The sequence below is a fragment of the Scylla paramamosain genome, chromosome 24, assembly GCF_035594125.1.
Source record: "Scylla paramamosain isolate STU-SP2022 chromosome 24, ASM3559412v1, whole genome shotgun sequence".
Lineage (NCBI taxonomy): Eukaryota > Metazoa > Arthropoda > Malacostraca > Decapoda > Portunidae > Scylla > Scylla paramamosain.
This window is the reverse complement of record NC_087174.1, coordinates 13646697-13665827: the sequence shown is the minus strand read 5'-3', so window position 1 is coordinate 13665827 and position 19131 is coordinate 13646697. Positions and strand designations below refer to the sequence as shown.

General features: G+C 38.0%; 1 protein-coding gene across 4 annotated transcripts in view; it reads left to right on the top strand.

Moving 5' to 3' along the window:
- Positions 1-19131, top strand: part of LOC135112772 (leucine-rich PPR motif-containing protein, mitochondrial-like) — a 36429-nt gene that overhangs the window by 6031 nt on the left and 11267 nt on the right. For all 4 annotated transcript variants that reach the window (XR_010274556.1, XM_064027565.1, XM_064027566.1 and 1 more), the window contains exons 7-13: positions 387-600; positions 2620-2832; positions 8641-8762; positions 10423-10524; positions 14182-14373; positions 16323-16463; positions 18401-18596. Coding sequence is in view for 3 of the 4 variants with exons in the window: in XM_064027565.1 (XP_063883635.1) it covers positions 387-600; positions 2620-2832; positions 8641-8762; positions 10423-10524; positions 14182-14373; positions 16323-16463; positions 18401-18596 (1180 nt within the window). In the remaining variant the exon portion in view is untranslated. The remainder of the gene's footprint in view (positions 1-386; positions 601-2619; positions 2833-8640; positions 8763-10422; positions 10525-14181; positions 14374-16322; positions 16464-18400; positions 18597-19131) is intronic.

Here is a 19131-nt window from a genome sequence, read left to right as displayed (position 1 = left end):
ATGGCAGGGACAGCACATTTGAACTCTCTCTCTCTCTCTCTCTCTCTCTCTCTCTCTCTCTCTCTCTCTCTCTCTCTCTCTCTCTCTCTCTCTCTCTCTCTCTCTCTCTCTCTCTCTCTCTCTCTCTCTCTCTCTCTCTCTCTCTCTCTCTCTCTCTCTCTCTCTCTCTCTCGTGCAAGTGCCCTTATTTACAGAAGCCCAGCAAAATATTTGTAATTGAGATCTTTCAACATAATAATATAAGAAAATAAGGGAAGCTACAAGGAGCTGTCAGGTCTATACTTGGCAGTCCCCTTATGCACGTGAAGTTCTGGTAACTATTAAAGTTTTCATCTGTGGAGATGCATCAAGTATCTTGAGTTTAGGAGACCACACATTCTCTACAGGCCCCAGGTGTGGTGGTGGATTTGTGCCACCACCTGCAGGAGGAAGGCATCAACCAGTTCGCCCTGCAGGTAGCCCTGGAGCACGCCTTGAGGGAGCGATGGGAGGAGCTGGCCTGGGTGCTGCTGAAGGCCATGAAGGATGCTGGCCTGCCCCTTAGGGAACACTATTTCTGGCCACTCCTCCACCTCAAGGCCATTGCCCAGGAACCTGCCCGTATGTGTCTTGCTTGTATAATATTGAATTATTGCTCATTTTTATCTCCATTGTTTATCTATCTACATTGTGACAGATGACAGTATATTGAAGATGTAACATGTGTATGACTTAAGAAGGTAACTTCTGTCAAACTAACTTACATTGCAGATCAGTGGGCATTAGTGTTGATTTATAACTTGTTTTTATAGATTGTTTATCTATCTACATTGTGACTTAAGTAATATTTTATTGAAGATGTAACATCTTAAGGCAGTGATTTCCTTCAAACTTAACTTATATTGCAGATCACAAGGATAGTTTTGATGAGATGAACAGTGAGCATTAGAATGTTAATTTATTCCTTATTTTGATATCCATTGCTTATCTATCTGCAGAGTGACTTGTATGACATTTTATTGAAGATTTAACATGTCAATGACTTAAGACAGAGGTTCCCAACTTGGGCTACATGTGCTTCCATTGGTACATTTGCACTTTTCAGGGGGTACATTAGGTCTCAGAGAATACTCACATGGTGTTGTAATCTGCAGTCCAATTGCACAGTTTTTTTTTTGTTTTTTTTTCTTTCTAAATTCCCCATTTTAGTAAGCAAAACTTTTATTTAAATTATATCAAGAGTAGGATGAATAACATTTGGTTTTCATTATTATGAAACTTCCTGTGGCTGCAATCTGAAATAGGCCTGAAAAGATTAGGTATGGGACATGTATAGTACTGACTCGAGATTGGCGGGCAGCACTGGCCTGAGTCACTCATTCCTGCTGACACAGCTAGTGAAGGTGTGGTAATGTTACTTGTCACCACCACTGTTGTTGTAGTTTTGTTGCAAAAAAAAAAAATACACATACAAGAAAATGAATAAAAAAGACAAGAATATCTGAGATTAATAAAAAAAAAAAAAAGGTCATATCATGTGAAGTATGCTTCACATGTCTGGGGGGATTCCACTCATACTCTTCTATACAGGGTGGAATCAAAAGCTTTTTGTCTCATCAACTCCTCTCCTCTAACTGACTGTCTTCAGCCTCTCTCTCACCGCCGCAATGTTGCATATCTAGCTGTCTTCTACTGCTATTTTCACGCTAACTGCTCTTCTGATCTTGCTAACTGCATGCCTCCCCTCCTTCCGTGGCCTCGCTGCACAAGACTTTCTTTTTTCTCTCACCCCTATTCTGTCCACCTCTCTAACACAAGAGTTAACCATTATTCTCAATCATTCATCCCTTTTTTTGGTAAACTCTGGAACTCCCTGCCTGCTTCTGTATTTCCACCTTCCTATGACTTGAATTCCTTCAAGAGGGAGGTTTCAAGACACTTATTCATCAATTTTTGACCACTGCTTTGACCCTTTTATGGGACTGGCATTTCAGTGGGCATATTTTTTTATTGGATTTTTGTTGCCTTTGGCCAGTGTCCTTCCTACATAAAAAAAAAAAAAAATCAGGCTTGGGCCCAAGCTGGTACATGTACTCATACTTAAGTGCACTCATATCTTACTTGAACTCCACTTGACCATTTTACAAGTACCTTTAAGTACAGCACAACTTGAAAATGTAAGAATGAATTAAGTTGTTTGATGAGCAGTATAGGATGGAGGTGACGTAAGAGCAAGGAATTAACAAAGATGTGTCCTTTGGGAGGCCAGGTATGTTAGGTTGGTGACATTGAAATCATGTGAGGTTAAGTGCTACTCCTATTATTAATATGCTAATAAGTGTAAATGCAAGGGTTGAGACACATCTGTCACAATACTGCCTGGACTGGCAGGTTGTGCCACTGACAGTGACATTGACAATTTTTTTTTTTATCCTTAATAATAATTTTTTTTTTCTATCCCATAAAAATGTCCAAGGGGTACAGAGGAACAAAAAGGTAGGGAACCCCTGATCTAAGATAATTTCTTTCAGACTAATTTACATTGCAGATCATTAGGCCAGTTATGATGAGATGAACAGTGAATATTGTGAGTAAAAAAAGCCACTTAACGATGAAATAATTGTGTTACCTATATTACAGAATTGTTAGAGTGTGTGCAGCTAATGCTTCAGCTTGGGGAAGCTCCAAGCCTTGTGACTCTGCGTGACCACATCATTCCTGGCCTGAGCCTGAGCCAGCCACACCTTGCTCTACAGATGCTGCAGAACACAGGGCTCTCAGCCACTGCTGCTGCCACACCACTGCTCATGGTGCTGGTCAAAAACAACATGATGGAACAGGCCATCAAGTTTGGTGAGTACTGTTCTCTCTTATCACCACACACACACACACACACACACACACACACACACACACACACACACACACACACACACACACACACACACACACACACACACACACACACACACACACACACACACACATCCAAGCTGAAAACAGACCTGGGGGAGATGAGATTGAGAGAACAACAGAATATTAAGAAAAATGAAAAATTACAAAACAACATAGAAAAAGTAATGAAAAAAAATAATGATTTGAAAGCAGAGCTAGTGAAAGGTGAGATGAGGGTGATAGGAGTCATGGATGAACTGAAAGACCGGGAAATAAAAAATGATAAAGTAAATATTGACTTCAAAGAAATCATTCAAAAGCCATTGAAAGATAAAAAATAAAATTTAGAAAAGGAACTGGTAAAGGCACTGAAAACAATGAAGATTTGTTAAGAGATGCAGCAGATAAGAAGAGTGTCATAATTTATGCAATAATGGAGAAAAATGTACTATACAAATTGAAAAGAGATAAAGAAGAAACAAAAACAATGAACAATTTGCTGAAGAAGCTAAATGATGAAGAAACTAAATCAAGGAAGAAGTGGAAGAAGTTATTAAACTGGGACCTTAGCTGGAAGGCAAAACAAGACCTATGAAAATAATACTAAAATCACAACAAGCACCAGAAGAGATACTAGAAAGAACAACCAAACTAAGAGAAGTAGAAGATTGCAAGGATATATAAGGAAGAACAGAAATGAAGAAGAATGGAAAAAAAATTGAAAGAAATGTATGAAGAGGCTGAAGAGAAAAATAAATCAAGAACAGAAGAAAAAAGACTACATTTTTTTTTTTTTTTTTAGAGTTTTGGGAGACAGAGTGAAGAAACGGTACATAGAGGAAAAGAAATAAATGAAAATAAAATAGACAATAATAGTAAAAATGAAGGCCTGAATGTGATGTATACAAACATAGATGGATTGATACAGAGAAAACTGGAATTACAAGACTATTTTAAAAGAAAAAATCTGAAGGTGGTGTGTTTAACAGAAACAAAGCTAAAAGAAGAAAATCAGATAGTCATTAACAACAACAATGATATATGGAGAAGAGACAGGGTTGGTAAAAGGAGGGAAGGTGTAGTGATAATGGCAAGTAAAGAGATGAAGGCAAAAATAGTGAAATATGAGGAAGGAAAAGCAGAAATATTGAGTGTTAACTTGGAGGATGATACTGGAGAAATACTGATGGTAATAACAACCTATGTACCACCCAAAACAAATTCTTGGAACAAGGAAGACTGTGAGAAAACAATGTAAGATACCATTCAGTGCTTGAGTAGATTAATCAAAAGTAATAAAAGAGTATTATTGGTTGCTGACTTCAGTTGCAAAGAAGTAAATTGGGCAACGTTCAAGGCAGGAGGAAATGAGACTGCATGAGGAGAAAGATTTCTGAAGCTGACTATGGAAAACACAATGATGCAATGGGTGACTGAAAATACAAGATGTAGGGGAGATGACGAACCAACAATTCTAGACCTAATATTAATAAAAGGAATGGAAGATGCAAGATGTTCAAGAGCAAAGAAAAAAGACAAAAAGAGATGAAGCATGGATAAGAATGAACATAAATTGAAACCAAAAAAAAAATAAAGAAGACTAAGATAGTAAGAAATGAATATGTGAAAATAAGGAGAGGAGAAGAGAAAGGATATGAAAAGGGTATAGTTGAAAAGTGCAAGGGCAAACCAAAATTGTTCTACAAATTTATATATGGAAAAATTAAACTAAAAGAAAAACTAGAAAGGTTGAAGGATGGAAATGAAACTTTTTTCTTATGTAAGGGGGTCACTGTCCAAGGAAAACAAAACCAGAAAGAAAAAAAAAACTCCACTTAGGTACTAGTCCCAAAAGAGACGTCAAGAGAAACATAAAAAAATTGAATGGTAAGTGTCTTGAAACCACCATCTTGGAATTCAATTCATAGGAAGGAGGCAGGGAGTTCCAGAGTTTACCATAGAAAGGGATGAATGATTGAGAATACTGGTTAACTCTTGCATTAGAAAGGTGGACAGAGTAGGGGTGAGAGAAAGAAGAAAGTCTTGTGCAGCGAGGCTGCAGGAGGAGGGCAGGCATGCACTTAACAAGATCAGAAGAGCAGTTAGCATGAAAATAATGTTAGAAGATAGCATGAGATGCAACATTGTGGCAATGAAAAAGAGGCTGAAGACAGTCAGTTAGAGGAGAGGAGTTGATAAGATAAAAAACTTGTGATTCCAGCCTGTCTAAAATAACAGTGTGAGTGGAACCCCCCCATACATGTGAAGCATACTCTGGACATGGGTGGATAAAGCCCCTGTACAGTTTTAGCAGCCAGGGAGGTGGTGTGAAAAAAACTGGCAGAGATGACTCAGAATGCATAACTTCATAGAAGCTGTTTCAGATAGAGATGAGATGTGAAGTTTCCAGTTTATATTATACGTAAAGGATGGACTGAAGATGTTCAATGTAGAAGAGGGGAACAGTTGAGTATCATTGAAGAAGAGGAGATAGTTGTCTGGAAGGTTGTGTTGAGTTGATAGATGGAGGAATTGAGTTTTTGAGGCATTGAACAGTGCTATGTTTGCTCTACCCCAATCAGAATTTTTAGAGAGATCAGAAGTCAGGCATTCTGTGGCTTCTGTGCATGAATTGTATGCTTCCTGAAGGGTTGGACATTTAGGAAAAGATGGAAAAGTGCAGAGCTGTATCATCAGTGTAGGAGTGGATAGAACAAGAAGTTTGGTTAAGATCATTGATGAATAATAGGAAGAGAGTGGATGACAGGACAGAACCCTGAGGATCACCTCTGTTAAAAGATTTAGGAGAACAGTGACCGTCTACTACAGCAGCAATAGAACGGTCAGAAAGGAAACTTTGAGATGAAGTTACAGAGACAAGGATAGAAGCCGTAGAAAGGTAGTTTGGAAATCAAAGCTTTGTGCCAGACTTTATCAAAAGCTCTTTATATGTCTAAGGCAACAGCAAAAGTTTCACCAAAATCTCTAAAATAGGATGACCAAGACTCAGTAAGGAAAGCCAGAAGATTACCAGTAGAGTGACCTTGACGGAACCCATACTGGTGATCAGATAGAAGGTTGTGAAGTGATAGATGTTTAAGAATCTTCCTGTTGAGGATAGATTAAAAAGCAAGAAGGAAAGGTAATATTGATAGACAGAGTTGAAAGAGTTTGACTAGGCAAGGTGCATGCTTGGAGGCACAGTTTCAGAGAACAGTAGGAGGGACCCCATCAGGTCCATAAGCCTTCTTAGGGTTCAGGCCAGGGAGGGCATGTAAAACATCATTGTGAAGGATCTTAATGGGTGGCATGAAGTAGTCAGAGGGTGGAGGAGAGGGAGGAACAAGCCCTGAATCATCTAATGTGGAGTTTTTAATAAAGGTTTGAGCAGAGTTCAGCTTTAGAAATAAATAAGATGGCAGTAGTGCCAGCAGGTTGAAATAAAGGAGGGAAAGATGGAGAGCCAAAAGGCACAAGTGAATTGCTAAACAAAAAAGTTTCAACAAGTTTTACCAAAAGAATCAGAACTTCAAGAACCACAAGATGAGAAGACATAAAAAAGCAAATGTGGGAAATTACAGTTATCAAAGAAGAATTTTATAAAATGATGGAGGAAATGGAAGAGAGAAAAGCAAAAGGACCAGATGGAGTATCAGGTTTCATTTTAAAAGGGTGCAGAAACAATTAATTAAACCAGTATTTGACATAGGAAAGTGCTCAATATCAACTAAGGAATGGAAGAGAGCAGACATAGTGCCAGTTTATAAAAGTGGAAAGAAAAAAGAACCACTAAACTATAGACCAGTATCAGTGACCAGCATAGTATGTAAGATCTTTGAAAAAGTGATAAAGGAGCAGTGGAAAAACAAAGTGGAGATACATATAGAATGGTGAGAAATATTGGAACAGCATTCCACTACATGGATAGAGATATGAATAGAAAGATAATTACCACTATGATTAGACCAAAGCTGGAATATGTTGAATCAGTGTGGTCTCCCACAAGAAGAAACATGTCAAAAAACTAGAAAGGATACAAAGGATGGCAATGAAGATGGTTCCTGAAATGGAAGAATTAACATATGAAGATATGTTAAAGGTAATGAACCTGCCTACATTGGAACAAAGAAGAGAAAGGGGGGATTTAATACTGATTTATAAATTGTGGAATAGAGTTGAAGAAAATTATAATGAGAAACTAATGCTAAGAGAAGTAGAAAATACCAGATACACACGAGGCCACAGCAAAAGATTAATAAAAGGAAGATGCTTGAATAACATTAAGAAATATAGTTTCCCACAGAGAAATATAGAAGTTTGGAACAAGCTAAGTGGGGAGGTAGTATTGGCAATGAATGTGCACAACTTTAAGGAAAAATTGGACAAGTGTAGATATGGAGACAGGAACACATGAGCCTAGCTCATGCCTTGTAAATTACAACTAGTTAAATACACACACACACACACACACACACACACACACACACACACACACACACACACACACACACACACACACACACACACACACACACACACACATGGATGATGCAAAATTGCTGAAGAAAGTTGAGAGTGCAGAGGACTGTGGAATGTTACAAGAAGACCTGAACAAGATATCAGAGTGGAGTTATAGATGGGAAATAGAATTTAATTTAAAGAAGTGTAAAGTAATAAAATTTGGAAAAAGTACAAGAAGAGTAAAAGGAAATTATGTGTTGAATAGTGTAAGGTTGAATGGAGCAAAAGAGGAAAAGGATCTCGATGTTACAGTAAGTGGGAACCTGACCCACATTAGCAAAATCACAGGAGAAACCTATAACTTGTTGAGAAGAATAAGGCAGGCCTTTGCATATATAGATGAAGAGATGGTCAGGAAGATGATCGTGTCGCTGATAAGACCTAGAATATACAGCAGTAGTGTGGTCGCCATACAAGAAAAAGGATATAAGGAAGTTGGAGAAAGTTCAGAGAGCAACTACGAAGATGGTACCAAGTATCAGGGACTTGTCATATGAAGAGATACTGGCAAGGACACATCTACCAACATTGGAAAAGAGGAGAGAAAGGGGAGACTTGATTGTGATATATAAGGCATATGAGGAAGTAGAGGAGGTGGACTGGAGCAACTTAATGGTCTGGGATACATGGGATACTAGAGGACATGGAAAGAGGCTGAAGAGGAGTGCTTGTAGAAGAGACGTCAAAAAGTATAGTTTCCCATATAGAAGTATTGATGTGTGGAACAGTCTGGATGAGGAGATAGTAAATGCAGAAAGTATACATGGATTCAAGGCTATGGAGATGGGACAGCATGAGGTAAACACACACACACACACACACACACACACACAAACTCATATTATGTGAACATCTGCTTTTCAAAATAATGATTAATGTCAGTTCATTAATCTCACTGTTTGAATTAGAACTGAAGTAATTACAGTATTGTAAGAAATGGAAAAAAGAGTTATGTCGATAGATATGAAGTGAGAAGCAGAGAGTTAAACATTATGAATGTGTATTGGCCTTTAACTCTCACTGTGATATGCATCTACTCACAGCATTAAAACCAACATGCAATCTTTTTAACCATCTGCAAGAAAGTAGGGATGAAAAGAATAGATTTTGCAATTTCTGGCCAATACAGTGTTTACAGGTAGCTATAGAACAAGAAAAGATGTCTCAGAGTGGCTATTAATTAAAGAAAGGTATGCCAAATAGCACTGAAAGGATTAATATAGATATGTACAATATACATTTCAGTGAAGGAGACCAAAGTGCCGCTTAATGTAGGGGACACTCTGAGCACTCTGGCTCCAGCATGGCACTCCAATCCAAAGTCCATCATTTCCCTTCTTGCTCTCCTCATGCACCACGGCCAGGAGGTAAATGTGGCTGACTGTATTCTGTTGTGCTGGGTTGTGTTGCTGTGGCTGCCTGTGTTGGGTTGTGTTACTGTGGCTGCCTGTGCTGTGTTGGGTTGTGTTACAATGGCTGCCTGTGCTTTGTGGTGTTGTGTTGTGTTGTGGGACAGTTTGGGCTCAGACTTGTGGAACCAAAGAGAGAGAGAGAGAGAGAGAGAGAGAGAGAGAGAGAGAGAGAGAGAGAGAGAGTCGCTAGTTGTGTTGTGTTGTGTTGTATTGAGGAGCAGAAGTTTGGATTCAGACTTGCTGTGAAACCATAGAGAGAGAGAGAGAGAGAGAGAGAGAGAGAGAGAGAGAGAGAGAGAGAGAGAGAGAGAGAGAGAGAGAGAGAGAGACTTTTTAGTTTGTTATGTCATTAGTTGGATATGCATGGACCTTCAGTGTGACTACTGGCTGATTCATTAAACATTCGGGTTACTGGGGCAGTAACCCGAATGCCAGAGAGAGTGCCAGAACCAGAAGATGTTATTGGAACTTCTAGCGAGAAAGCGTTGGGAGCCAGACACTCTCTGAAAGCATCGGCTAATCCCATTTTGGAAAGGTTTTATTCTCCTGTTTACAGTAGAAAAGTATCTCAATTATATAAATATATTCAATAACAAAATTTGCATTTTTTATTACTCTAACTCAAAGGTTAAGTCATAGGATTTCAGCCCTTTAAAAGAGTGCACCTGAACTAACTCAAAGGTTAAGTCACAGGATTTCAGTCTTTTTAAAAGAGTGCAACTGACACACTACATAGTGTAGTGTTTAGCATGCTTGGCTCACAACCAAGAAGGCCTGGGTTCGAATCCGAGGAGTGGCGAGGCAAATGGGCAAGCCTCTTAATGTGTAGCCCCTTTTCATCTAGCAGTAAGTAGGTATGAGATGTAACTCTAGGGGTTGTGACCTTGCTGTCCTGATGTGTGGTGTGTAAGTGGTCTCAGTCCTACCCAAAGATCAGTCGATCTTTCCACAGGGTAATGGCTGGCTGGGTGACCAGCAGACGACCGTAGGTGAATCACACACACACACACACACACACACACACACACACACACACACACACACACACACACACACACACACACACACACACACACACATCCCCACCGTTTTATTATTATTATTATTATTATTATTATTACACACATCCCCACACACACACACAGGTCATCACTCAGGCCTGCCAACCCTAGGACCTCAAGGCTGCCAACATTCTCAGCAACTCCCCCTGAACTGTCTGGTGGGATGTGTGTTTAATAAATCTGCATGGCCATTTTGTGGTTTGGAGTTTGGTGTTGGGATAACGTTTCAGAGGCTTACCTTCCAAATGTTTAATGAATTGGCCTTAGGAGCACAAAGAAGTAAAAAGAAATGGTGAAAAGAAGTGAATACATGTATAAAAGTTGATGTTTATGATATACATATGATTATTGTTTATATATATATATATATATATATATATATATATATATATATATATATATATATATATATATATATATATATATATATATATATATATATATATATATATATATATATATATATATATATATATATACCTATTGAATATGATGTATTTATTTATTTGTTGAAACATTTACATATTCATTTGCTTATGTTATTTATTGTGCAGCCATCGAGCAAGAACACAGATGACTGGGGTGGGCAGTTCCTTCTCAGCTTGGTGGCCACAAGGGCAGGTCTTGCTGTTCATCACATCCACCCTCTCTTCCAGGTCAGTAGAGCACACACACACACACACACACACACACACACACACACACACGCTTTGGACAAACATAGTGGATGGCGGCACCCCAAAGGAAAGGGGATTTTTTAAGGTTTCACTGGAGAAGAAAGAGAACTGAATTATAGGTTGCAGTGTAGAAAGATTTTGTATATGGAAGAAATGATGGACAAGTTATTGGAGAGAGTAAAGACATTGGAGGCACACCAGGAGACAGGTATAGAGTTGGTGAATATTACAACAAAGTTGATTGAGATGGAAGATAAAAAATGAAAAGTTGAAGGTGGAAAATGACTTTGAAGAAACAGATAAAGGAGAAAGTAGGAGCTGTTCAGAAAGGAAATGAGGAAATGAAGGCAAGTGTAAAGGATGTGGAAATGAGGCAAAATAAGTAGATAAATGAATGTAAAGCTGAAGAAGAATCACCAAAGAAAATAATAGAACAACAAGAAAATGAGAAACAAAACTTGAGGCAGAAAGTGGTAAATGTTATTAAAGAAGAGAAAAGTTAGTGAGAGACACTAGAAAAATATAAACAAGTAATTGTATTTGGTTTAAAGGAAGAGAAAATAGTAAGCAGATATCAAAGAGAGGGAAAGGAAAAGAACCTGTTTAATAATTTACTGAAGAAAGTGACAGGTGAAGACAGTCAGGTAATAAACCAAGTGGGAGAGTTTCATAGAATTGGGAAATATGAAGAAGAAAATGAGACCCATAAGAATAAGTTTTGCAACACAGGTACAAGCAGAAGACATAATAAATGGGTCTTGGAGGTTGTCTGGAGATGAAGAATATAAGAATGTATGGATAAAAAGAGATCTGGGTGAGACTGGAAGGTTGAAGCAAAAGGAGCTGGTAAATGAGGCTAAACAAAAAAATGAACAGTGAACAGAAGTTTTCTGGAGAGTAAGAGATATGAGAATAAAGAAATGGTAAATCAAACAGTAAGTAAAGTATGTTATACTAATGTAAATGGATTAATGTCAACAAATATGAAAATAAATGAGTTGTTAAACAGAATGCACCAGATGTTGTATTATGTGAGACAAAATGAAAAAAAATGAATGGGAAACTCCTGACATTGGTGATGATAAATATGATTTATAGATGAGAAATAAAAGTGACAAGGGAGGAGGTGGAGTGATCATTCTGACTAAAAAATGTGTTAAAGTGAAGGTAATAAAAGGTGAAGATAAATCTGAAATTCTACAAGTTATGATTAAAAGTGGAAATGGAAGGATTATGTAGGAGTGTATGTGACACCTATGACCAATGCTTGGCGAAAAGAAGAGCATGAAGAGATGTTGGTAGATATGTTAAAAGGTCTTGAAAACAGGTGTGGTTCAGTGCAAGATGTGCAAGTGCAGAGAAAAAAAAGAGACAAAGCATGGATAAGAATGAAAATAAATCAAAACTCCAAAAAATATAGAAGCCTTTTAAGATAGCAAGAAATGAACATGTGAAAATAAGGAGAGAGGAAGAGAAAGGATATGAAAAGGATATAGTTGAAAAGTGCAGGGATGAACCAAAACTGTTCTACAAATTCATAAATGGAAAAATTTAACTAAAAGAAAAACTAGAAATGTTGAAGGATGGAAATTAAACATATGAAGACCCAAAATACATGAATGAATTACTAGATAAAAAGTTTCAACAAGTTTTCACAGAAAAATCAGAATTTAAAGAACCACAAGATGAGAAGACATAAAAGCAAATGTGGGGAATTACAGTAATCAAAGAAAAGTTTATAAAGTGAGGGAGGAACTGGAAGAGAGAAAAGCAAAAGGACCAGATGGAATATCAGGTTTCATTTTAAAAGAGTGCAGGAAACAATTAACTGAACCAGTATTTAACATAATAAAGTGCTCATTATCAAGTGGAAGAGTGCCTAAGGAATGGAAGAGAGCAGACAGTGCCAATTTATAAAAATGGAAAGAAAGAAGAACCACTAAACTGTAGACCAGTATCAATGACCAGCATAGTATGTAAGATCTGTGAAAAAGTGCTAGAAAAACATAATATTATAACAGAAAAACAATATGGCTTTAGACAAAAGCAATTATATATAAAAAATTTGATGAGCTTCTATTCAGGAGTGACTAATATAACACAGGAGAGAGATAAATGGGTAGATTGTGTGTATTTAGATATAAAAAAAAAGCTTTTGACAAAGTTCTCCACAGCAGGCTACTGTGGAAGCTAGAAGATCTAGGAGGATTAAATGGGAAAAAAAAAAAAAACTGGATGGAAAGTCATTTAAAGGGAAGAGAAATGAGAACAGTAGTAAAAGATATAAAATCAAAATGGAGAAAAACAGATAGTGGAGTACCACAGGGATCAGTGCTGGCACCAATACTTTTCCTGATCTACATAAATGATATGCCTGAAGGAGTAAAGAGTTACTTGAGTTTGTTTGCAGACAGTGCAAAGTTACAAAGACATATAAGAAACAACAAAGATTGAAATTTTACAAGAGAATTTGAATAGAATCTGGGACTGGAGAGTAAGAAATGGGAGATAAAATTTAATGTGAAAAAATGTCATGTAATGGAAATGGGAAAAAAAAGTGAAAAGAGACCAAAATGGACATATAAAATGGGAAGTGAAGAAATAATAAAAGTACAAGAAAAAAAAAAGATCTGTGAGTGATAATACAGGATATATAAAATGACAAGTGAAGAAATAATAAAAGTACAAGAAAAGAAAGATCTGTGAGTAATAATACAGGATAGTCAACAGTCAGAGAAGCTTGTAGAAAGGCTATTCAGAGATACATATAGAATGGTGAGAAATATTGGAACAGCATTCCACTACATGGATAAAGATATGATGAGAAAGATAATTGCCACTATAATTAGACCAAAGCTGGAATATGTTGAATCAGTGTGGTCTCCCACAAGAAGAAACATGTCAAAAAACTAGAAAGAATACAAAGGATGGCAATGAAGATAGTTCCAGAACTGGAAGAATTAACATATGAAGATATGTTAAAGGAAATGAATCTGCTTACATTGGAACAAAAAAGAGAAAAGGAGACTTAATAATGATACATAAATTGTGGAATAGAGAGGAAGAAACTGATAATGAGAAACTACTGCTTAAAGAAGTAGAAAATACCAGATACACACAAGGCCACAGCAAAAGACTAAGAGAAGGAAGATGCTTGAGTAACACAAAGAAATATAGTTTCCCACAGAGAAATATAGAAGTTTGGAACAAGCTAAGTGAGGAGGTAGTATTGGCAATGAGTGTGCACAACTTTAAGGAAAACTGGACAAGTGTAGATATGAAGATGGGACCACATGGGCTTAGCTCAGGCCCTGTAAATTACAACTAGGTAAACACACACACACACACACACACACACACACACACACACACACACACACACACACACACACACACACACACACACACACACACACACACACACACACACACACACACACACACACACACACGTGCATTTGTGCCTTAAATCCATGCATTGATCTGTCAATTAATTTGAGCTGCATATTATGCCTTTTATTCTTCATCTAGTCCTAATACTGGTGAGCCCTTTGTATTCATCACTTTTGCCAGTCATTCCACAAAGGTAATTCCAATTGATTCATTCCACACTCAGCATCCTGCACACTTCCACAGGAGCTGAGGAAACACGGGATTGGTGTGTCAGAGCACTCAGCAGACCTTCTTGTGAACCAATTGAGCCAGCCACTGCAGAAGGCAGTGAAGGACAACCTATCCCTTGTGCTGCAGCCTGCCCTGGATCAACCTCCTCAGCAGAGCATCTCAGAGCAGCTCCATCAGCAGCATCACAGCACCCTTCCCCACCCAGTAAGTCCCCACACCACTATTTATCTATCTACCAGGCTGGGAATCTTATATGGGGTGGCCCAGACAAAGCAACATACATTCACACACACTGGAAGAGAGCAGACATTGTTCCAATTTATAAAGGGGATGTTGGGAAGAGCCATTGAATTATAGACCAGTGCCCCTGACAAGTGTGGTTGCTAAGATTTGTGAAAGAATAATTAAAGATGGATAAAGTACCTAGAAGACAAGAACAGATTGACTGATAGGCAATTTGGTTTTAGAGAAGGAAGATCATGCATGACATATTTTATGTTTCTACTCGAGGGTGATGGATATACTACAAGAAAGAGATGGCTAGGCAGATGAAATTTATCTGGATCTACTAAAAGCATTTAATAAGGTACCGCATAAGAGACTGCTATGGAAGATCAAAAACATTGAAGATCTAGATGGAGTGATTTTGAAGTGGATGGAGGGATTTTTTGAAGGACAGAGAAATGAGAATGGTAGAGATGGAAAGTCCTTGTGAGCAACAGTGATCAGTAGAGTTCCACAAGGGTCAGTACTGGCTCCAGTAATATTTGCAGTATATATTGATAATATGATAGAAGGAATAAACAGTTGTGTGAGTTTGTTTGCAGATGATGCCAAGTTACTTAGAAAGGTGGGAAGGGAAGAGGATTGCCAAGCACTGCTGCAGGATTTGAACAGACTACGGGAATGGAGTCATAGCTGGGAAATGGAATCCAACATCAGAAAATGCAGTGTAATGGAATTTGGGGAGAGTGAAAAGAGAAATGACAATGGAAAAGGACTTGTGAGTAACTGTATCCAATAATATATCACTAGAGAAACACATAAATAGGATTATGGGTGAGGAACATAAAAGAAGCATTCAGATATGTAGATAAGGAAATAATGAAGAAACTGATTGTAACTATGATATGCCCAAGGTTGAAATATGCAGCAGTAGTATTGCTGCATATAAAAATGAATATAAAGAAATTGGAGAGGATTCAGAGGTCAGCAACAAAGTTGGTTCCAATTCTTCAAGACTTATCATATGAAGAGAGATTGAGAAATTTGAATCTACAGATGCTGGAACAACAGATGTTGAGAGGAGACCTGATTGTGGTTTATAGGCTGATGAATGGATTAGAAAAAGTGGACCAGCAGGATTTGATAACATGGGATGTAAGAGATTCAAGAGGACATGGAAAGTTGAAAAGGTCATCTGTAGAAGTAACTTTCCTCAAAGAATAGTTGAGATGTGGAATAGCTTAGAAAAAGATGTGGTTCATGCAAGGTCAATTCATGATTTCAAGGCCAAGTTGAATGATAGTAGATATAGAGATGGGACAGCACAAGCTTAGCTCCCTTAACCATATACCACAGCTGAGTAAATACAACTAGGTAAATACATCATTCACACTCTTAGCCCCATCAGCCCCTGGTTGAAAGGTATAGTCTTGTGGACCACCCTACTATATATCTATTTGTTATTTTGTATCATGGTCTCATTATGAAGGGACGGGTATACCAGTGTATGCTGTTTGGTCTTGCTGTTGAAGTTTGTAGCCAGCTGTGCTATGCCTTAGCTCCTTGGGTGTAGTAGGGTTGTCCATGAGACTCCCTCCCAGGAGCCAATGGAACTATGAGTGTGAATGATGTGTGTAATGTATGAGTGTGTGGGTGTGGTGCTTTTGTTTGAGTCATCCAGTCTGGAAGAGCGTGAATGATGTGTGTACTGTACGAGTGTGTGGGTGTGGTGCTATTGGCTGGGCCATTCAGTCTGGGATTGCTGCTCTGGTATATAGACAGATGGATAGATTTTGCATCACAGTAAAATATTACTATTTTTGTCAGTAAACTAACAAACTGTACCTTTCTTACCTAATTGTATTTTTACAGGACTGAGTCATGCTCATAATATTCCATCTTTTAATTTGTTTTATTTATCTTTAAAGCGCAATATGAATGAGGGTGAGCTTGAGGGACACCTTGAGGAGCTGCGTGCAAAGGGACTCAACATCCGAGGGTCCCTGCGCCGCCTGCTGCTCCTCCGTGCCTCCAGGAATGACACAGCTGGGGTGCTGGAGCTCATGAGGGTGAGGTGCAGAGGTAGTGCTTGCTGGATTCAGACTCTTAGTATTAACCTCTCTGATCTGCTGATAATATTACAATATCTTATTTAGTACTGGAACTGATGAGGATGAGCAGTAATGATGTTTGCTGGATTCAGGCTGTCAGTATTATTTTTTTATCTACTAATAATTAAAAAAATAAATAAATACTGATAGAATTGAGAACTTACAACAGATAAAAACTTAGATGAAGCGGTAGGAAGTATAGTATATTGTTCAACTATTAACCAAGACCATGCATACATGACCTTATCACTGAAGTCATGATGATCACAATGCACCAGGTGTAGTTTAATTTCCCTTGCCTGTCCAACCACTAAAGCAACTCCATAGTAAACTTAAGACATTGATAAACAGTATATTATTGGACTGTTAACTAAGACCATACCTAACCTTACCAATCAAGCCAAGATGATCACAATGGACCAGGTGATATTAAACATAAAACATAAATTAAACATCCTTCTCCTTTAATAAGATCACTGATTTACAGACTGCATTATGCTTTCAAGGTCCACTTACTTTTAAATTATTCCATCCATCTTGACCCCTCTCTCTGGTCAGGCCCTCTCTGTTTCTGTGTCTGCTACTCTCTGCTACTGAATTATTCCACTGTTACATGCTGTAATATACAATCGTTTGGGACTGCCCATTTCTCTCAGAAAATTATCTTTATTTCCATAACATTGCTCATATATGCTTGTGATCCGCCCACAGGCGGTTTGAAGGCACAGTGTAAGTGAGCGTGGATATTTTTCTATAGGCTGACCTCCTTTCAGAGCCTCATGCCTCCTGGCTGACCTTGTCACCTCCTGGCCTCGCACCTCCTGACCTTCTTTCCCTTTCAAATCTTTTGTCTGCCTTGTCCCTACTATGATTACCATTAATCCCTCTTTGGCCCAGGCTGCCTTCCCAGGTTTTATGGCCGTCTGCCTGTTGTGGACTGCGTGGGTCCTGTGTCCATGTTTGTTTTTTCTCAGTTCCCTTGATATCAAGTGCTAATTACCTTCCCTTTCCTGGGTAGTATGACTGCTTGTTATCCTCCCTACTTCATTCATCTTTTCCATTTCTTCTTTGTTCTTACTTATTCTGTCTTCTCTTCTTTCTTCTTTCTTCTTGCTTGACAATACAATATATACTGTGGTGTGAGGTCATCACATATGTTTCATATAGGGACTACCACATGTAGGTCTGAGGCTTCTTGCAGCTTCCCTTATTTCCTTATGTTCTTAATTAAAGCTATATACAGGACCTTGCCAGTGAAGCCATAATGATTAGAATGGACCAGATGTAGCCATAGGTGGAGCGTTATCCCAATAAATTATTGTGATAATTTATCGCGATAATGATATCAAGTTACTGGTTATCTGATCATTATTTTTCCCATATTATTGATTCATTGGTATCACCTATATTTTTGGTTCCAGACTAGTGATGATCAAAAATTTTAGTTTTTGGAACATGTTGAAGTTTTAAACTTTCAAAATCAAATGTAGTTATTTTACGTAAAACAGTATGTTTCATTAGTGAAGAGACAGGATAAACATTGAATTTGAAATTTCTTATAAGATTTTTCTGAGTTTTCTAAGATAAAGATAAAAATAAAGATTTGGATTTATCAATTTTCTTATTTAAAATATCAATATCTTTATCGTTAATGTTGGAATTTTGGATTTATCAATTTATCGGTTATCACCCTATTGGGTGATAAATTTATTGCCAGTTATTGATTATCGGTTATTGCCAATAACATTATTGTTGTTGATTTATTGGTTATCGTGATGAATTTTTTCATTATTATGTCCAGCTATGGGTGTAGTTTGGTTGCTCTTTTCTGTCCAGCCACCAAAGCAACTCCATAGGAAACTAAAGCAGTCAAATTGGTTCCATTTCCCTTCCAGAGTGCCTCTAAGGATGGGCAGCAGCTGAGTGCTGGCATGTTGTCTGGTGTTCTCATGGCTTATGTAGACAACAACAACACCAAGGCTGCCCTGGACATGTATTCCCTGCTTGGCACCAAACACCCAAGCTTCAAGGTGGACTCTTACAAGGTGGTGGACCTTTGCACCCTCCTCACCCAGAGTGGCAAGGCTACAGGTGAGTGTGTGGCCCCAGGAGACTTGTCAAAGGAATTAACCCTTTTGCTGCTATTTGGCACATCTTTCCTTAATTTCTAACCACTCTGAGACATCTTTATTTGTTCTACAGCTACCTCCAAACATTGTACTGGTTGGAAATTGCAAAATCTATTCTTTTATTATCCCCTTCTTTCCTGTAGATGCACTTTTCTTCTGCAGCCACCTCCAAGCATTGTTCTGGGTAGAAATTGCAAGATCTATTCTTTCATTTTCCCCTTTTCTTGTAGGTGCACTTTTCTTCTACAGTCACCTCCGAGCACTGTACTGGGTAGAAATTGCAAAATATATTCCTTTTAGCTTTTAGTGCTGTGAATTTTTAAGCCTGATGCATGTTGTAACTCTTCTTTCACTCCAGTAGAGTATCACATACTGTTTAGTGGAAACATGCCCATTGTTCCTGCCAAACAACAGGGGTCATTTTAAGATATTTTGAGTGTAGTGAGAGAAGATCTTCTTCCTTCAGATGAAGTGTCCTATTGTAATCATGTTTTTAC